This window comes from Desmodus rotundus, chromosome 9, assembly GCF_022682495.2.
Source record: "Desmodus rotundus isolate HL8 chromosome 9, HLdesRot8A.1, whole genome shotgun sequence".
Lineage (NCBI taxonomy): Eukaryota > Metazoa > Chordata > Mammalia > Chiroptera > Phyllostomidae > Desmodus > Desmodus rotundus.
In genome coordinates, this window is record NC_071395.1 from 28,116,851 (window position 1) to 28,139,430 (window position 22,580).

General features: G+C 34.9%; 1 protein-coding gene across 3 annotated transcripts in view; it reads right to left on the reverse strand.

Moving 5' to 3' along the window:
* SPOCK3 (SPARC (osteonectin), cwcv and kazal like domains proteoglycan 3) overlaps positions 1 to 22,580 on the reverse strand; it is a 292,271-nt gene that overhangs the window by 27,214 nt on the left and 242,477 nt on the right. For all 3 annotated transcript variants that reach the window (XM_053911986.2, XM_053911985.2, XM_053911984.2), the window contains exon 7: positions 586 to 705. In XM_053911986.2, coding sequence (XP_053767961.1) covers positions 586 to 705 — 120 coding nt within the window. The remainder of the gene's footprint in view (positions 1 to 585; positions 706 to 22,580) is intronic.

A 22,580-nucleotide genomic window follows, 5' to 3' on the forward strand; every position in this document is an offset into this window, starting at 1 on the left:
TTGCATTTCCTATTTCCAAGGAACTGAAAAACACCTTGGGGGGACTATACAGATGATGCAAGAATCATGTAAGATTCATAAAACTCTTACTTTTTCCTCTTTTTAATGAATTTAAATTTCAATGTGTCATTGAAAATACCCTTTTAGTGTTCTCTCATAATTGGGTCAAAGTAGAAATGTCTGCAAAGCAATCATGAAAAGGCTAATTTGGGGGGTATGGGGCACTAACTGTGCTCTCTAAAAATCTAAGTGTTCCCAAATTCTTACCTTTATTTCCTATGCTGTTCTATTCTTTATCACTTCTATCAAAACACTGAAAAAATGTTCCTACTCTTTCAATTCAGCATGGAGGCTAAATGCTATCTCTGGGGAATATTCCTTTTTCTACCAATCAGATATACCACAAGCGTTTTTTTTGCTTGCAAAATACTATAGGTGTCGAGGAAGTAATAACAATGTTCTGATTTTTGTTCAGCAGCTTAGTAAAGTATAAACTTTGAAATATGTTTTTCTGATCTAAGTGATTCATTGGAAATGAAATCCGATATCAAAGACAATGGGGCATTTCACATTTAGAAATCTTACTGCTTCGCTCTGGCCTCAGTAACGCTTTGGCCTTCTTGTTTTGGCTTCCGCTTTCGTGAAGGGCCTTGAACCAGTCCCGCAGCCTGTTTGCCACTTCCCGGAACTCCAGGTCACCACAGGCTGCAAACAAATAGAGACAACACAAATGTTGAATAGTAACTTAGCAGAAGGTCAATGCTAATTTTCAAATTATGCTGGTAACACAAATGTAACAAGGACTAAAAGAAAAAATACACTACAATTACTAATTGGGCTCCAGCTTTTCAAACACTACAAGTAAATGTGTTCCAAACACAAGATGTAATATAACATTTTATTTAACAAAGGAATATTAGTAGCAGAATTCTGCTTCCACTCCTCACTAAAATACAACAGCAAGAGAAGGTTCTGAATTTTAGCATCACATAGATTGAGTCAAATGTTTATGTGCTGATCACTTCCGCCATGGTAAGGAGGTGGGTCACCTGGGGAAATAAAGTTGGAAATCTGAAATGAATACTTACACATTTATTATTGGCCATACCTATTATAATACACTATACATTATGATTTATAAAGAGTAGTTGAATATATTTCATACATGTATTTATGTATGTACATGTGTGTATACCTGTGTGAGACTAAAATATGGTATGTCAAACTCAGTTATTTGTTGCCAAAATAATTTGAAAATATAAGAAATACTTATTTACATTTTTAACAAGGCAGTATTACTGTTGGCCTAACTCCTCTGCAACTAGCAAATGGGCATTTTCCTGTACTGACAATCCTTTTTAATACTATTCTTCTTGTTAATTTTGTTAAAATAATAATTTACATAATGATGTTATAAATGTTACATTACACTTAATATATACTATATACATTATAATATGGGTTATATATAAATTAACATGTATAACACTTATAATGTGTTATATATAAATTAACATGTATAACATGAAAATATAGAAGAATATGTAATACAAAAGACCATTTTTTAGTATTAAAGGAAATAAAATTACAGATTAATAGGATCCTCCCAGGACCTGGTAAGGTGGTTGTCCCATAACTGCAAATTGCTGTCATATTTCAGAACACGGAGGGGAAAATACTACAAGCTGGGAAGTGAAAACATTGTCACAGAAAAAGAATAAGGAACCAGAAATTTCAATAGCAACACTAACAGGCAGAAAGACAACTGAAAAATTACTTTGTATTTTAAACTGAGAGTCCTATATCCAGAAAAACCAGGTGGCAAAGTCTGCTAAAGAGATTTTTAAATATACAAAATTCAATAAACTAGCCATGCCGGGAAGTTACTAGAGAATGTGACACACCAGACAGAACCAAGGAAGAAGATGGCTGAGACCCAGGAAATGAAAAGTGTGAGGGAGAATTGAAAGGAATTTCTAGGAAGATGGTGAAGAGAGATCTTAGAATGCATGTGTGTGCCCAGTGTAGAGGCAGATCAGTAGTAAGTCCGAAAAGCCTTGGTCAAAGAAAGAGCAACATATGGAATTCATTAGAAAACAATGAACTACACTGAAAGTCAAAGAAAACCTCACTTTTACTGATAAGATGCACAATGGCCGACACTGAATGATTAGACCATAAAACTGTATGCTCTTTTTTTTGTTGTTATTTTCTTTATTGTATTTTGTTCTGTATATCTTTTATCTTTATGTTTAAAAATATAATTTTTTAAAATTTTTATTGTTATTCAATTACAGTTGTATGTATGCTCTTAATATGAGTATTTACTCTGAGTATCTGTGTAAGCAACATCTAGGCAAGAGTCTTTTGATCCTTTAAACATCTATGCAGAAGAAAACAAAAGCTCACTTGAAGAAAAGGAATCCTTCTACATATTTATGTATGCATCACATATCTGAAGAATATATATGTATATGTGTATGTATATGTGTGTATATATAGACACACACATATACATATATATATATAAATAAAGATTAATTATCTCTCCGGTTAGGGGAACAGGACGAATGAAGGAAAGTGGTATGAGAGAGTCTTATTTTTACCACTTTTGTCTTTTAAAAAAATTTATGCCACATACTTGTATTCATATTCAAAATAAATTAAACATTTTAAATTTCTGCAAAAAATTAATTACAATACATCTAATCCTTGATCCAGAAACTCCCTATCTTAAAAACAGTCATATAGGTATATTATCCATATACAAATTCATTTAACTTTACAATATGATTTTTTTGGCACTTTTATAACAGCAAGTGTATTAACAAAGTGTCCCACTGTCCTTTAGCCTAGTGAGAGCAATCACGCACATACACCCAGTGAGGCTCTGTGAGTCACTAAAATAGTTAAGAAGCTCATCATGTACTGATAGGGAACTAGACTCACAATGCAGTTTTTGTTTAAAAAAAGTAACAAGCAGAAAAGTGTATATAGTAAACTTTCATTTGTATAAAGAGGTGAAAAATGCATTTTAATACATTTCCTACTTTCAACAAATTAACCTTTAAAATTAATTTTACTTCTCTATTTCTTACATGCCTTATTTTTCCCCAAACCACACCCAACAAAAAACAAAGTTTTATCCAATAATAAAATATCCACTAAAAGTGATAAAAAGTTTATTGAACAAATTAGCACAAATTTTGTTCTTTGTGATGGTAAATTTTAATGATGTAGTATTTACGTATTTCTAGTGAAATATTTGCGATCTTATATGATTTTCTTAGTTTAAGGAATTCATATTTAAGAATAACAGCATTTAGAAAAGTCGCCCAGGTACGAGACATTATACACCTCTATGTGTGCCACATACACCTTAGCTTCAGTTTCTATATACGATGACGCAGGTGCTGTAATGGAAATTTTTAGGAATTGAGAATCATGTGATAATACTGATGATAATGGCAGTTAACACTGCATACTGTCAGAAATACTTTATACACAATTACATGTTTAACCCTTATAAAAAACTTTATAAAATCTATGCTACTATTTTTTCCCCATTAAAGTGTTAGGAAAATGATACATTGAGAACTGTGGAACTTGTCTGAGGTCAGTCAGGCAAGTGTCAGAGCCTAGTTCTGTAGCCAAGAGCTAGAATACAGAGTCCAAGGTCTCAGTCTTTACAGCAAACCACCTCAGTAGGAGCATGATGCAAACTAGAAAAAACACGTCAGGCACTGCTTCCCTCATAGCCTACCAATCCCCATTTCGGTGTGATCTGACTGTAGCGATGTGACCTGAGGGTCACTGCAGAGATGCAGAGATGTAGGTTAGCAAAACAGATTTATTTTTTTATGTATTGATTTGAGAGAAAGAGAGAAAGATCAATTCGTTGTTCCACTTATTTACGCATTCATTGCTTGCTTCTTATATGTGTCTGACCAGGGAAAGAACCTGCAACCTTGGCGTATCAGGACAATGATCTGCCCAACTGAGCCAGACAAAACCTATATATAAATATATCTTCTTGACTTTGAAGGATAATGTGTCTTCAAGTCCCATGTTTAATGTCAATTGTTAGCACAGACCTTGTGGAAATATCAGCTACCACATATTCCACAGCAGTAACAAGGGCCCATGATGGACGAGGTTGCTCCGTAGGACTTACCTTTCCTTTGTCCCCCATTTTTTAGAGAGAGAGAGGCTACAGTGGTGTCACTCATGATTACAAATCATGAGTCGAATGTCCTGTCATTCAACAAAAGAAAATATGTAACATAAACAATATTGAGATACAACATTATTTATAGAATGCCACTTCTACTTCACTTTTGACCAAATCCTTTATTACAGACATGTTTTGATAGGCATAGGGCCAGTCCAGTCTCACTCTTGCAAGTGTCTGGTGGTCATCAGCAATTTACTACTGTTCTTCTCTAGAGTAAGTCAATTAATGTCTAGTCTTTGTATTTTCCAACAGTTCTGCTACATGGTTTTCTTCCTCTAGAAATAATACATTGTATTTATACAGCATGAAATGCTTTTAATAAGATTTCACATTTGATTTTAATATCTAGCCTGGAAGATTAAGTAAATAATAATTATTCTTATAGCTATGGAAACTAGGACACTGAATATAAATGACTGCCCTAAATTTTATAGCCAGTAGCGCATCAGGACAATACGTGGTACTCATTGATCTAATTGTATTTGTAGCCAGGAGTTTATAACAGAATAATAAATCATAATGACATAATAAATATGATTTTAAATTAAGTTAGAATAAAAGAAAAGCTAGGTTTCAGTGTGTGGTTCTTCAGTTGTGTCAAATTATTAATTAGAGCATGGTGTTATATAAAGCAAATGAAGGAAAAGGGAAGAGGTCTGGAAATTTTAAAGTTACAAATGCATTTACATTCGTGTATACACACACACTTACTCGCATATTTGGAAAGACAAAACATGCAATAGAATCCATGGGGGAAAAGCCAGAAAAAAATCTAAAATCTAAAACAAAAGCAATAGAGGAAGACTAGAGCAGAAGGTATAAAAGACAGGGAAAGAGACCTGAAGGAGCAGTCTGACATGTCCAACATCGGCCTTGTGGAAGTTCGGAAGACAGAAAGTCTTTTGAAATGGGTAAAATTATTTTAAAAGTAAAGAAAATGAAGAGGGAACACTCGTAAAACGGAGCAGCACAGTACTCAGGCTAGCTGTGTGATGGATTTCCAGAGGAACTCAGCAAGCTCAGGCCCGGCCCCAGGAGAAGCAAATCCAGGGGCTGGAGTCAAGAGTATGATAATTTGATAAAACAGTCTCTGATTGACAAATTGTAAAAACTTATCATGATAATAATAATTAATAAAGGTGATTGCGATATGAAGTGGTAGATGCATTTAAAACTGAAGCTAGAAACATTCTCCATTAAGACAAAAAATATATATTGTACAGCTATAACTATAGCATAAATTCTCACTTTTTACTAAACAGTATTCACATCATTCTACTGTAAAAGTTTTTGATGCACAAATGGATCACTTTATAAAGAACTCACAGGAGACTTAAAAATGGTCACGGAATATAATTTAAGTGTTGCCAGTTTGGGCAATGAGCAGCCCAGCTACAGCCACTAGGCACAGGGCGGTGGAAGACATGGAGAGCGAAACGTGGCCCTGCTAATGTCCTTATTATACAAATTGACAAGGCAAGAGACGTCTACAAAACTGGAAACAGATGGTTAAGTGTTTTTGTTTTTGCTAATGATTTTGCTTTTTAAATTGCAACCAATAAAAAACTAAGAATAGCCACGTAATTATAATGAAAAGTGGAAGGGAAGTGAAATATGTTCTCATTTATCAAAGCAGAAAATCTAAAGGTAACATGTGAAGTTGATAAATAGCTGTTTCACAAATGAGTTCATCAGCAGATGGGGAAAAGCAGGAAGGCTTAAAAAATGGATCAGCTCTGTGACCCTGGGGTGGAAATGAGGAAAAGTGGGCCAGGAGGTTGATCATTGATTTTGATTATACTCTTTCATACCTTTTGGCTTTTTAACCCCAGTATTGAAAATTTGTGGTAGAGACTCACACCCCTCCTGCTCTGTCTCTCCTTCATGAAAACTGCTGGGCAATACTAAAAGAGCATTTTGTGGACAGTAGCTGAGGGAGGACAATCTACATTTATTGATCATAGTCATTAAAACATTGAGCCCTGACTGGTGTGGCTCAAATTGGCTGGGCGTCAAACGGCAAGGAGAAAGGTCGCCGGTTTGATTCCAGGTCAGGACCCATGCCTGCATTGTGAGTTAGGGCCCCATCTTGGCCTGTGTGAGAGGTAACTGATCTATGTTTCTGAGGCAACCAAATGATGTTTCTCTTTCACATCAATGTTTCTCTCCCTTCCTCTCTCCCTTCCCCTCCCTCTAAAAATAAATTAGTAAAATCTTTAAAAATCCAGATATGGAGGTATTAGCCTTCTTTATAACACCTATTAGGTTTAGACAATTTGTTACCTCATTTAATATCATGGTTATTTGGTGGCAAATCTGATACTCCTAATTCAGCACAAGTTCTGTTATGCTGCACTAGCATCTTTTTCCTATCAATGGACAGTATATCAGCGGCAGGGTTACATAAGGAAACTGTGTATTCACATTCTAGCTTTCTGACATTAAAGAGGATCATAAAGAGTGAGAATTAATGGAATGATTTAGGTAATGTTTCAGTACCTTCCACAAGCCCAAAATATTTTAATTTTGAGGCTCCTACCTGTAGCATACATTAAAATAATATTTTAGGTATCAAATATTTGAAAATATTTTTATAATTTTGCAAGTGTAATTTTCTTTTGAAAACAACTCATTAAATTTAAATTTGGCAATGATTTATCTGAAAGTATTGGGCAAAGCAGGAGTTCTTGCCAAATCAGAAACTTTAAACCACACACTTCCTATAATTTAATAATGTGTTCTAAACATAAAATTTAAAAATTAATGAAGATGACATATTTCATAACTCTTAAACATTTACTTTTGATTATTCATTTTCTTTCCATTTTTTTATTTTAGAGACAATCAATATTTTCTCAAGTTTCAAACACTGTCATAGACACATTTTTTTAAATGTTAAAATGATCCTGATATACTATAACAAACTTAATTTTTAAGATCATTTATAAAAGAAAGAATACCGATGGCTATCACTATGAGTTGTTCATTGAAATGATGTCCTATAATAAGAAGCTCAGATCTAAGTACAACCTTGCTGGCAGACAGGATGTTTTGGGAAGGTCCAGACTGGTGGCAGGGTCCTTACTGTAACTGCACACTAACTTTGAAAGAATGTTAGAGTTTTGATTCAATACATAGTAAGTCTAGCAAACTGACTACTATCTTGCTTCATAAGGTTTTGTACTATATTTCTCAACATTCATTCTTGCTAAATGTTAGAAAATAATGATATAAGGTACTCAAATGCATTTAGTGTTTTTATCTCAGGAGCTTTTGGTAAAACAAAAAACTTTCCTAAGTATCTGTTTTCTATGAAGTGAAGAAATAAAACATCACCACACCTTACATCTGGTAAATAAAAATATTTTCCACAATCCCTTGTAACAATTTGAAGGATAGATTCTGATAGTCTCCTCCATGGGACTAGGTTGATATATGCATATCATACAATGAAAACCCTGCAGAAAACAACTACTCTAAAGGTAAAAGGTTTAAGTCTGCCTTGATGTGAGTATTTTCTTGCAAGAGCAAATCTATTACAAAAAGTCCAAGCAACTTGTCACTCACCATCAACTACCACACTCTCATTACAGAGGCTGCAGTGTCCAAGACAACCCGAGAGAAAAGGCACTAAAGACACAGTACTTAGGTTAAAAAGAAGTAAGTAAAGTTTCCTTCTTTTTGAATTACACTCAAAATTATTTGAGTATGGAAAATCGTCTATTATTAAATTATCCTTTTTTTTTTTTGTCCAAGCTGTGGCAGTCCATAAAGAAGTAATTAATAAATATATGACGAATGACATAGATTTCCACCTTTCTGAATGACCATATCACAAAAGTTCGTGCTTTTTCTTTATTTGATCATTTCCTTTCCAATCCACCTTCAGGCAAGTATAGCTCAAGGTCTGTCCATAAAGTATCCAGCCATGTACTATAAAAAATAGAGACATTTATTGAAGACACAAGAAACATTGTACATAGGTTAATGACACCTCAGTCCCCTTCAAAGTAGGCACCTTGGGACCTCACACAGTTCTCCCAGTTGCCATCAGCTGCCCCATCATATTTTCCTGAATCTCATTTGAGGGTCTAAAATCTCTTCCCTTTCAAAGGTGATTTTAGTTTTGGGGAAAGCCAGAAGTCACAGGGTGCCAAATGTGGACTGTAGCGGGTCCTGAGTCACCTGGGTGATTTGATGTTTTGCCAAAAACCTCTACACATGATGTGATGCATGAGTGGCACATTGTCATGATGTCAATCACCGACTGCCCATAGCTGCAGCCGTTTTCATTGTATTACATCTCTCAACTGACAAAGAACACTGAGGTAGTGCCCATTATTAATTGTTTGGCCTGGAGGGGGCATACTTGTGATGTACAACACCTTCCCAATCAAAAACAACTGCGAACAATGATACCTCAGACAAGGGCTTGATCTCCAAAATATATAAACAACTCACATGACTCCACTCCAGAAAGACAAAAAACCCAGTTAAAAAGTGGGCAAAAGACTTGAACAGACACTTCTTCAGAGAAGACATACAGAGGGCCCAGAGACATATGAAAAGATGCTCAACATCACAAGCCATCAGAGAGATGCAAATTAAAACCACAATGAGGTACCATCTCACACCAGTCAGAGTGGCCAACATAAACAAATCAACAAACAAGTGTTGGAGAGGATGCGGAGAAAAGGGAACCCTAGTGCACTGTTGGTGGGAATGCAGACTGGTGTGGCCACTGTGGAAAACAGTATGGAATTTCCTCAGAAAACTAAAAATGGAACTGCCTTTTGACACAGCAATTCCACTGCTGGGATTATATCCTAGAAACCCTGAAACACCAATCCAAAAGAACCTCTACACTCCTATGTTCACAGCAGCACAGTTTACAATAGCCAAGTGCTGGAAGCAACCTAAGTGCCCATCAGTAAATGAGCACATAAAAAAACTATGGTATAGTTACACAATGGAATACTACGCAGCAGAGAGAAAGAAGGAGCTCCTACCCTTCAAGACAGCATGGATGGAACTGGAGATCATCATGCTAAGTGAAATAAGCCAGATGATGAAAGACAAATCCTATATGATCTCACATATAAGTGGAGCCCAATCAACAAAACAAACAAGCGAGCAAAATAGAACCAGAGACAGGGACATAAAGAACAAACTGACAGTGAGAAGAAGGGAGTAGGGAGGGGAATAATGGGGGAAAGAAGGAGAAGGGTCGAGTCAGGGAACAAGTAGAATGGTGGGGGGGGGAACAATAATAAAAATTTTTAAATAAATAAATAAATAAAAATTTTAAAAAGGAATATGTTTTAACTTGTGTGAAATAAAAAGAACTATTGATGTCTCTTATTTCCTTTGAAAAATAATAGAAATGGAATTACTGGATCACAGAATACAAACATTCAAAGGCTATTGATACATAAAGACAACTTGTTTCTGATAAATACAAGCTTTTAACCCCACAAAATATTTTAACCTTATTTAGATGTTTAGTTTGACTTATAATTTATATTTTGATTGTTGAGAAATGAAGTAGACTAGGTATGTAATGACTTAAACAAACTTAACGATAGTTAGAAAAAGTTATCCAGTTCAAAAATGACTTGATTACACATTTACCCAGGACAATCTAACTCAAAATGCATATATACAGCATGTACAGTCAACAAAATAACCACCATCAGACAGTGAAAGAAAGGATGCCTGAAGCCACCTCCCCAGGAATATGTTCATGAAGCTTCAAAATAAATGGAAGTTTCTACATTGTGTTCAATTGTGAATTAGATTTTTAACATGGAACCTAATCAGAAAGTTATCCCAAGGCAGAATGTAAAAATATATCCATTCTTGAAGGAGAAAATACATACATGAAACAAAAAGAACATATAAATTAAAGAAAATATAAATTAGAGAAAATGAGAACATTTCCTGGCTGATAAATAAATGATGCTGGCATTTTGCGGCTTTTTCAAGAGAGTGATTTCTTCTGTGAGAATCAGTAGTTCAAGAGTTTATGAGAAAATTCATAAGCCAAGACTGAAGATGTTAAAGAAAAATAGAAGAGACAAGAATATCATAGACTCAGAAAAAGGCCAGCATGTTTTGACCTTCTGGAAAAAGGAAGATGCCCAATCAAAGACACTCTTCCGCAAGCTTCATTTGATAAATGAACAGGGCTATGATTTAGAGCAGATGCCTATGTCAATTCCAATGTACACACACACACAACTGCCTCATTGCAGAGTAGAATGCAAATATGTGTCATTCCAGAGCAAGGTTGAGCAATTTTAGCTTAAACTACACCTTTATTAAATCAGTTAAAATTCCTCCAGTACTTGTTAGAGAGGCAGAGGAGATTTTGGAGTCGACCCTATTAAACTACAGGTAGCATCATGTCTCTGCTGGACATTCCACAGATTCAGGACAAAGAGGACAGAATCAGGGAAGTCGCCCTCCAAATTCTGACAAATACAAACATGCACATGAACACTCATGAGTGCACATGAACACATGTCTTAAGAGAATAATTCCTTACCAAGAATTATTTTGGTCTGAGTGTGCTGTGCATTAATGTCACACTGAAATTTTTAACTGATAAATTATGGAAGTGAAACCATGAGTCTGCGTCATTGCTATAAATCATATGATTTTATTAAAACATGACCTACAATTTCTATAGCCATTAAAAATATTGATGTTCACAAGTGTGTGTGAAACTTTTTGATTTATAAACCATTTGCTTTTCAAGGGTCAGCCTCTGAAAGGAGGTGTTTTATCCTGAGAGGTATTTTGTTCAGACATTAGAGAGCAGGTGTCAAACAGGTGAACCTCCAAGCGGGCGTCTGGATAGTAGTAATACATGATTCATTACCTGCTGCCAGTCAGTGACATTTTGGGTTATACAAAGGTCTCTATGACAAAGCCGGAGCAACTAGGGACAGGATCAAGTGACACAGTAGCATTCTCGGCAAAGGACTTAAAGATGACACACCTTGTTGAAATATTTAATGTCCTACAAAATATAAATTCATTCCTGTCATTAGGCAAGGAGAATAAATACAGGTGGTGTCAACACTTTTTAGTTTTATTATTTTATTGAATTTATTGGGGTGACATTGGTTAATGAAATTATATAGGTTTCAGGGGTGAATTTCTACATCATCTGTACATTGCAGTATACCACCTCATCAAGCCTCCTTCCATCACCATTTATCTCCCCTTTACCCTCTTCTGATTCCCCCCACCTCCTTTACCTCTGGTCATCACCATAGTTTTGTCTGTGTCTGTGAGTTGTTTTTTTTTTTTTTTTTTTTTGCTTAATCCCTCCACCTTTCCCCCCCAGCCTCATTACCCCTTCCCTCTGACAACTATCATTCTGTTCTCTGTATCTATGAGTCTGTTTCTATTTTGTTTGTTAGTTTATTTTGCTCATTAGAATCCACATATGAGTGAAATCACGTAGCACTTGACTTTCTCTGACTTATTTCACTTAGCCTAATAGGTTCCATGTCCATCCATTCTGTGTCACAAAAGGTAAGACCTTCTTTTTCATGGCCACATAGTATTCCGTTGTGTAAATGTACCACAGCTCTTTTACCTACTCATCTACTGATGGGCACTTGGGCTGCTTCCAAATCTTCACTATTGTAAATAATTCTGCAATGAACACGGGGTGCACGTATTCTTTCAAATTAGCGTTTTGGGTTTCTTTGAATGTATTCCCAGAAGGGGAATTGCTGGGTCATAAAGGCAGTTTCATTTTTAATTTTTTGTGGTAACTTCATACTGCTTTCCACAGCCATTGTTTCCTACATTCCCATCAACAGTGCAGGAGGGTTTCCTTTTCTTGCCAGCACTTGTTTGTTGATTTTTCAATGATAGCCATCCTCACAGGTGTAACACAATATCTAACTGTGGTTTTAATTTGCGTTTCTCTGATGATTAGTGACATTGAGCATCTTTTCATATATCTATTGGCCATCTGCTTATTCTCTTTGGAGAAGTGCCTATTCAGGTCTTTTGCCCATTTTTTAATAAGAATGGCTTTTGGGGGGTGTGTTGCATAAGTTCTTTATAAATTTTAAATGTTAACCCCTTATCTGATGTTATCATTGGTGAATATGTAATCCCACTCCTTGGGTTGTTTTTTCATTTTGTTGCTGGTTTCTTTTGCCCGAAAAAACTTTGAGTTTGATGTAGTCCTATTTGTTTGTTTTTCCTTTTGTTTCCCTTGCTCAAGGAGATATATCAAAAAAAGCATTTCTATTACAAATATCTGAGATTTTACTGCTTATGTTTTCTTCTAAGAACATATTCATGATTTTATGGTTTTGGGTCTAGCATTTAATTCTTTGGCCCATTTTGAGTTTATTTTATATATGGTGTAAGGTGGTCTGGTTTCATTTTTTGCATATATCTGTCCAATTTTCTCAACACCAATTATTGAATAGACTATTTTTAGCCCATTGTATATTCTTGTTTTCTTTGTCAAATATTAACCATAAAGGCATGGGTATTTCTGGGCTCTTTCTGCTTTTTCATATATCCACATATTTGTTTTTATGCTAGGACCATGCTTTCTTGATTACTATGGCTTTGTACTGTTGTTTGAAATCAGGTAGCATGACTCGTCTCTCTTGGTTCCTCTTTCTCAGGATTGCTGTGCTATTTGGGGTCTTTTGTGGTTCCATCTGAATTTTTTCAATATGTGTTCTTGTTCTCTGATATCTTGATATCTTGATGGGAATTTCATTGAATCTATAGGTTGCTTTGGGTAGTAATGACATTTTAATGATATTAATTCTTCCTATCCATGAACATAGCACATGCTTCCACTTATTTGTATTTTCCTCAATTTCATTCTTTAGTGTTTTATAATTTTCCATGTACAGATCTTTTATATCCCTGGTTAAATTTACACCTGGGCATTTTACTTTTTTTGATGCAATTGTAAATGAGATTGTTTCCTTAGTTTCGCCTTCTGACAGTTCAATGTTGGTGTATAAAAATGCAAGTGGTTTCTGGTTATTTATTTTGTATCCTGCTATTTTACTAAATTCATGTATCAGTTCTAGTAGCTTTTTGGTGGAACCTTTAGGGTTCTCTATACATAGTATCATGTCATCTGAAAATAATGACAGTTTTACTTCTTCCTTTCCAATTTGGATGCCTTTCATTTCTTCTTCTTGTCTGTGGCTAGGATTTCCAGTACTATGTTGAATAAGAGTGATAGAAGTGAACATCCCTGCCTTTTTCCCAATCTTAAGGGAAACACTTTTAGTTTTTTGCCAATTTAGTGTGATGTTGGCTGGGACTTTGTCACATATGACCTTCATCATGTTGAGGTATGTTCTCTCTATTCCCACTTTGTTGAGAGTTTTTATCGTAAATACATGCTGGATTTTATCAAATGCTTTTTCTGCATCTATTGATATGATCATGTGATTTTTATCCTTCATTTTGTTTATATGGTGTATCACAATTATTAACTTGTGGATATTTACCAATCTTGCATCCCAGGAATAAATCCCACTTGTCTATGATTTTTGTAATGTATTGTTGGATCTAAAGCCTTATAATCAATGTTTTTGAGACTTCAGAAGTCTGCTGATCTTTTCTACTAATGGAACATGACACTCAATCTTTAATCTATCCATGACACTTAATAATATAACCCAAAAGGTTCTTATTCCTTGACTAGAGTTATTTATATTTCTGGAAAGATCAATGACATATATTTATCTAACATCTGAATGTATAGAGGTTAGCTTCTATTTTTTTATTAAATGCAGATAAAGTGTTGAGTTAATCAGAGGAGAAAGGCTTCTCTAACTTTGATAGCTACCCCATATTCATTAGGAAACCACAGAACATGAAGTACTCTACAGAACTCAAAGGAACAGGTTTCAGTAGCACCTTGGATAAAAGGTGCTTTAAGATTGCTGTAAGGTGAGTGCTGTACTACCTTTTGACCTTATATTAGGTTTTAGGGCCCCATTGGGCCATAATATCAAAGTGCTAAGTAGTTGTATTCGTTTTCTAGGGCTGCCATAACTGTAGACTGGGTGGTTTGAGCAATAGAATTTATTTTCTCCATTCTGGAGGACAGAGTCCAAGATCAAGGTGTTGGTAGGATTGGTTCTTTCTGAGGCCTCTCTCCTTGGCTGACGATTCACTACCTTCTAGCTATGCCCTCACATGTTCTTACCTTGGTTAATATGGACTTTGTCCAATCTTTCCTTTTTAAAAGGACATCAGCCATAAAGAATAGATCCCACCAATATTACTTTATCTTACCTTGATTGCCTTTTTAAAGTCCCTGTCTCCAAATAGAGTCACATTCTGAGGAACTTCCACACTCCTGAATTTTGAGGGGCACAATTTAGACCACAAGAATAGGTGTACACTGAGCTGAGAGCATATTATCTGTGTCACAGAATGCAATTCAGATCACCTAAAAATCACATTGGGCATGTTAAAAAGCTAACACTTCTCTTCAAATATGTTTTTTCCAGTATTTGAAGACTCTTTACCTATTTCTGCATTTCAAACATTTAATATCCTTTACAATTATCAGTCATGATTGTGTACTGAAGAAAGTGATGGAAAAAGAGTACACGCATTTCATTTGTTTCCCAGTTGGTTTCTACTCACTGTCAGCACAGATTAAACAGTCAGTTCTACCACAGGATTTTCAAGACATGCCTCACAGATCACAATTCTGTGAAGTGTTACATTTTGCTTTAATACGGATTCCAGTCTAGATTTTAATAAACACAGAGCTGAAAAATTTAAATAGATTTATTTTCTGCATTATTTATCAAGAATTTTAATATGCTTTTAACCAATATACATCTCTAAAATGATGAAATATCTAGCATTATCAAAACCATAGGGAAAGGTGCAGGGGATAAATGCAGACAACTGTACTTAAACAACAGTAAAATAATTTTTAAAAACCCTGGACTTACATATTTATTTACTTTTGTTCCAACGGGACTATATTTACTTCTGGGCAGTAATGTTCTTTGGAGAGATGTATATTCCACAAAAAGGAAATAGCATTTTGCCTATCATATCCTTTTCATGAACACTTAATCTTCTGCACAGCACAATTGTGTGGATAATAAGAGAAGTTCAAAAATTATTGGTTGGATAGATGGATAAATAGGTAAATCAAACAAAACCATAGTGTTAATCTTTTTAATTTATTATTTTCTTCGAGACTCTTTTTTTCTCCATTTTTCCCCTTTTTGCTCAATCCTTCCCTTCCCCTACCCAGCCCCCCAACCCCACCTCCACAATAGCTATCAGCCTGCTATCTACCTATGAGTGTGTCTCTATTTTGCTTGTCTTTTGTAGGTTTGGTACATTTTGAATAGCCATAAAATATATTTGATAGTTTATATATTTTGCCAACATAGCATTACATTATAGTAGGTAGGGTTTTTCTTTTTGTTTTTGCTACCGGATGGCAATTTTATGGGCACCTATATATGTATAAACAGCAAAAATTATAAATTGTCTATCTCATTGGATAAATGAGGTAAAGTAATGCAGACCCATGCAGATTTTACTCCATCTTATAGACTGGTAGATTAATCATTAATGACAAAAAGCAGACATTAAAGGTCGTAGAAGGTTAGATAGTAATCAAAAAATGCATATTTAATCACTTGAATTCCATTCAGAAACCTGCCAAGAATGGCTTTTACTCTGGCATAATGTTAATAAGACGCATACTTGCTATTACAATCAATTCTAGTGGCCATTAAGAGAATTACTGTAAGGTGAAAGTGAAGTCACACATGCAAAGGTTAGTATATTTGATGATCATCTGAAATAATAAAACCTGATTGGCATTTGCAAGAGTGATGTATTCAAGTTTGAAACAAGCAGAAGAATTTTTAAATTCATAAAACACTACATGTTTCCAAAAATTCCCTACAATAAATACTATTTAACTAGTTTAACCAATTTTATTCCACACATAGTAAAAACTAACCTAATATTTCATTAAAATATAATTGCAAAAACACAATAAAATGTTATGAATTTATACTCCATACACTGAATTCAAAGATAACTGAGAGTTGCAGAAAAGCAGGATTATTTAAAAAGTAATGTTAAATTATGGTTAAATTATGCAATATTGTTAACCTATAGGTATACTTTTCCTTAATTATTACTTTACCAATATTTAAATAGTATGTACATAAAAATACAGAAAATGCATGTCATATCTTTATTTGAATCCACAAATTAGAAAATATGTTTATTTCAGTGTCTTAAAATGCTTGATAAGGCTGCAGTTTTTGTTGTGACTAATAAATAATTTAAGTCTTTTGACTATTAGCAGGATGTAATGCTACACATTTTATAGCTTCTTTTTGTGTAGTTTGCCATACGTGAATGCTTTTCTCTTAGCAAGGTCATCTCCTTGGAGATTGTTTTTTGTTTGGCAATTTACCTATAATTTAGAGAACTTGTCACCAGATGGGGGATGATGCTTTTACTTTGCATGTAAATGAGCTGTTACACAATGGTGAAGTTAAAAGGTTATTTGCATGATTTTTCCTGAGAATATTTCCTTATAAACTATATTTCCTTACAAAAATCTTAAACACTAGTGTTCCTAATTGTATCAAATATATGAATATATTATATGAGATATAAAAACTTTAGTGAAATTTTAGGAAATATAATTGCTTGGATTATTATTGTTTCTTATAATTGATTTGTCTAAAAGTATACATTACCACGATTAAGGTTCACCTGTACACAATAGTGACTTAAAGAACGCCATGACGGATGGATTCCTGAGGTAGGATAGACCATGCTCTCTCATCGTCATTGCTGGAGCTTCTCGCCTATCTCAGGTACAGAGAGACTGTACCAGAAATCACGCCAAAAATTATGACATTAACATTTTCACTTTAAATGTAGAAAAAGGTCCCAGCCAAATGACTTTGAAGGATTTTGGTAATAAGTTCCATTTTTAGAAATAGTGTTCCTATTTGCATGTATTTCTATTTGTATTAGTTTAATTAAAATATTCAAAATAGGAACTCTTTTTAGGTAACTGTCTCCTTTTCTCTTGCTGCTTTTAAGATTCTCTCCTTATCTTTAATCTTGGGTAATGTCATTAGGACGTGCCTTGGTGTGTGCTTTCCTGGGTCCAAATTCTTTGGTACTCTCTGAGCTTCCTGGACTTCGAGACTATCAGCTGATTTCTCAAAAGAAACCTTACAGGCAAGAAGGGGCTGGAAACAAGTATTCAAAGTCATGAAAGGCAAGGACCTACATCCAAGATTCAGCAAAGCTATCATTTAAAATGGAAGAGCAGATAAAGTGCTTCCCAGATAAAGTCAACTTAAAGGAGTTCATCATCACCAAGCCCTTATTACATGAAATGTTAAAGGAACTTATCTAAGAAAAAGAAGATCAAGAATATGCCTAATCAACAAAACAAACAAACGAGCAAAATATAACCAAAGATACTGAAATTGAGAAAAGGCCAACAGTAACCAGAGGGGAGAGGGGAGGGAATTTCAGGGGAAAAGGGTAAAGGGTTTGCAGGAACAATTATAAAGGACACATGAACAATAAAGGGGGGGGTGGAATCGGGAGGGAGGTGGGGAGGGTTGGGGGTTAGGCTGGGGTGGGGGGAAAAGGCAGAGAACTGTACTTGAACAGCAATAAAATTAGAGAAAAAAAGCTGCATAAATGGTAGGTACAAAATAGATAGGGGAATGTTAAAAATAGTGTAGGAAATGGAGAAGCCAAAGAACTTATATGTACGACCCATGGACATTGACTAAGGGAGGTGACTGCCAGAATGATGGGGGGGGGACTGTGTGGAGGGAGACAAAAGGGAAAAATTGGGAGAATTGTAATAGCATAATCAATAAAATGTATTTTTTTGAAAAAAAGAATATGAACAGTAAAATGACAACAAACTCAAGTATCAACAACCAAACTGAAAAATACAAAACCAAAACCAAAAATGAACTAAGCAAACAACTAGAACAGGAACAGAATCACAGAAATGGAGATCACATGGAGGGTTATCAGCAGGAAGGTGGAGAGGGGGGAGAATTTGGGAAAAGGTACAGGGAATAAGAAGCATAGTTGGTAGGTACAAATTAGATAGGGGGAGGTTAAGAATAGTATGGGAAATGGAGCAGCCAAAGAACTTATATGTACGACCCACAGACATGAACTAAGGTGGGGGAATGCTGGTGGGAGGGGGATACTGGGTAGAGGGGAATAAAGGGGAGAAAAAATGGGACAACTGTAACAGCATAACCAATAAAATATATTTTAAAATATTCAAAATATGTCAAAGTATAATATTTAAATGAATTTTTAAAACTTTGAGGTGCACACCCATGGGATCATAATTCTTCACTGGGATAAATGAGATTTATTTAAAAATCTCAAAGTCATTTTCAGAATTCACACATACACATATATGCACATGCAAATATAGAGAGTGCAACATTATTATATTTTTAATTTCATTTTTCATATACTTTCATAAAAATATTACCGGTTCGGGGACATGTGGGGTTGAGAGTGTATACTTTAAAATAATAAATAAGAGCACTTTGGTTTCCTTTTTCTTTAATGAAACATAATGAATTTTCTATTCCAATCATTCCACTTCATGAGATAATTAATATAAATACTGTAGTTATCAAACCAGGGAAACACAGCTGCTTGTTCTCCCTGTTTCAGATTAATGTACCAGACATGCATTCTGTCTATGTTTGATTTTTCATAAACCTTCAACTGATTAAAATTAAATTACATTTTTATAAAGTAAATCTGACTGCAGTGTTTCATCACAATGGGTAAAACCATTAACAGTCGCTAGGAAAAGACTAACATAGCTGTATGGGTAGAATATGCAATAAATATTCCAGGCAGGTTTAGAAAGCGTCTACAGAAAGCTCAGACACGAAATATCATAGTCATACCCTGAGACTCTAGTTAGAAAATGGAAATGGAACAGCTAGTAAATGGAAGATCAACAAAAAGGTAGGTTGTGCGGAATGTGTATGAGATGACATCACAGCTTGGCTTACTTCAAACTGAAGAACACTAACTCTGAAAATAATATTACCTAGAAATTAGAAGTTTATTCTCAAATATTCCTTCTTCAAAATAACAATTCATTCCAGTGAGAAATTAATATCAGCAGAGAGCATCTAAAATTATGATTGGGATAAATTAGAGTAATATGTGCTATTTTATGTATTGTATTTTATATATTATATTATACATATATAATTACAATGTTATAACATCTAATTTCATTACATATCAATTATAGTTTGAGGGAAATAAGAACATGTTTATATATATTTTGATGGCACATATACTTGTTGATACGAAAATGTTTGATAGGAAAAGTATGTAAAAACCTTTCCTGATGAGAGCGTCATGAAAATCTTTTCCCCTCCAAACTACTAAGATATAGCTGATGCAGGGGCACACTTCCTGTATTTGGGATTTTATCGCTATGTTGTCAGACCATCGCTGAACAGATAATGTGCCTGATCAGGAAAAAAGTACTCATCAGGGGAAAATGATCTATGACCAGAGTTATTTAATCACAAGAAAGCAAAAGTTCTGTACCATGATTCTGAGTGTAGCGCAGATATTGACTGTGTCGGTAATGAGAAACCATGCATTTGGCATGGTTACGAAATTCTGAATAAAATCTGGTCTTCCATGAAACACTTATGCCTATAGAAAATGACCTAACAAATCAATATGCACATTTTTAAGTTTCTGACACAAATTAAATCTTATAATAGGCCTTCAATACAATTATTTCAACTCATCAACCATGCACGTCCTGATCTCCGTTTTAAGGATTAGGAAACTGAGGCTAAGAGAGCTGACAGAGCCAACCCAAATCACAGTCAGTAGAATCCCGTAACTGTGTGTCCAACTCAGGCACCGTGCAATTCACGTTCTTTACTACTGGGCTGTAGCATGCTTACAATCACAGGGATTAAAAAATTCTTGCATAATATGATAGAAACTGTTTAAATAATTCCTCTATTAAGATAAAGTAGTTATCTGGAAAATAAACTTAAATAATTTCTGCTTTAATTGCAGCTCATATTGTCATTTTCTCTGGTTTTGGAAATGAAAATAATTCATTTCAAAATCACTTAATGCCGTTTATATAAATAGCTTATATTTTTCTAAAAATTATTGCCATCCTCCAATCTCTATTTTAGCTTTAAAATATGAATTGCCTTTGTTCAAAGATGCAATTTCAACTGTGTATTTGTATGCAGTTTTTAATATGTTTTTCTTCTAGGCTGTCTCAAATTTCTTTATATATCCTGGGTAATTGGTGCTATAAACTTCATTATTCATTCTGTTAATTCATGCCAAAATGATTCTTATATGTGTGTACATTTTGGCCCTGTAGATTTTTAATTAATTTCTTTGCCATCAAGTTGCATTTTTATAAAGCATCCTGTATGTTTTGTAAGGCTGCAATTTTCTAGCCTGCCAAGTGTTTTTTTTTTCCCTCTCTCCCTCTCTTTCAAAGGCCAGACTTCCTCTGGAGCCACATAATATCACCATGCTGATTTGAAAGGAAATTATATACCAATCAAACACTTTATGTTAAGATGAATGCATAACTAATTTTAAATCATAGAAAGCCTATGTGGTCTGACAAGATATTGTAAAGCAATCCTTATTTCCTTCCCCAAACCAAACCTGGAGAAACCATAGAAATAAAAAATGTACATGGATGAAAACGATTAAGAAAAGCACTATCCAAGATCTTGTAGAAGACAGCCAGCTCTGTGTTGTAAGGAGAAAACATTCGTTCGGAGGGAGGGGTCCCACCTCCAGCAGAGAGCCTGATTCCCTTTCACTTCAATATTGCACTGGGTGAATCATTTCCTATCCATTCATCACCTGTGACAGAAGGGTAGTGTCACCACTGTGAAGGGTCTGAAATTTAACAGACCCTGTGTAAGTAGCCTGTGAAGGCTACTTACACAGTAGCCTTCCACATTTTTACAGTTATTGGCAGAAGACCTAGACTTTGGGTCAAGAACAAAGATCCGTTTATGACACAGAATAAGAGGAGTACCCAGAGCACCATCCTTTTCTTGCTTTTTCACTAAGCCCTGATTCACACAGGGCAATGTGGCAAGGTCTCCGTGACATAACCAGGGCAGGGGATGCCTGCATAGGCAAGGTGCTGCATTACTGGAAAGGAATCCTGAGCTGAGGAAACCTGGAAACTTGCATCTTTTGTAGTGGGCCGCAAGCACACCTGCCTCTTTTCGGGATGGGAACAGTAAATCTTATTATTATTTGTTTGTTGTTCAAGTACAGTTGTCTGCATTCCTCCCTCCCCCCCACTCTATTTCTTTCAAGGCTGTAGGTGACCGTGGTTTTACTCTAAATGGGAGTTGCTCTCTCCTTCTTTGAAGGTTGTTTACAGGTATCATTGAAAGAGTAACCTAGAACGAGGACAGTCAGAGCCTCTGCTCATAAGATGTTACAAATGTGAGGGACCATGCAGAATTGTACCCCAAATGGAAATAGCAGAAGTTCAGGGTCACAGGGTAATATATGGGTGTAACCAGAGTCCAACATGGGTGAAAAGCAGATCATAATATAAATACATTATCCATTCCTGAGTGGTTCCTTATCAACAACCCCCCACACATAATTAGGTTGGAACCACCAAATCTGAAAATAGGAGCTCTAAGAAGTATTAAAATTAAAGCACATAAAAAGAAAAACAGGAAATTTAAATCAAAGATTAAACCAGATAAATCAAACAAAATTAAATGCAACAACCACCACCACCAATCTGGCTAAAAGGAAAGACAGGAATTTTAAGAGGATCATTGGGTGGAGAAAATAAAAGTTAATGGACAAATACACAAACATTTGGCTCTTTAGGTGTTTTAAAAGTAAAATAAGCAACTTGTTAGAATCATATAAAATGGTGGTGTGTCATTAATTCAATGAAATATGATAACAGAATGCACTTCTAAGTCAAAACCATTCATTCATTCATTCATTCATTCATTCATTCAAATAACAGGAAAGAGCAATCATTTCAAAAAAAGAGAATGGCCATACTAATGGTTTTGTTCTTCTGAGGTTTTTTTTTTTTGTTTTTGACTAGAATTATTGTGGAGAACTTTCTGAATATACATTGAAGATCATTTTCAAGCAATGGATCTATTGGTTCACAAGGCATGTCCAATTTTAGACGCACTAAATGAAATGCTTCTTTAATTAGTATTTGAACCTGGATTATATGAGAATGTGCCTA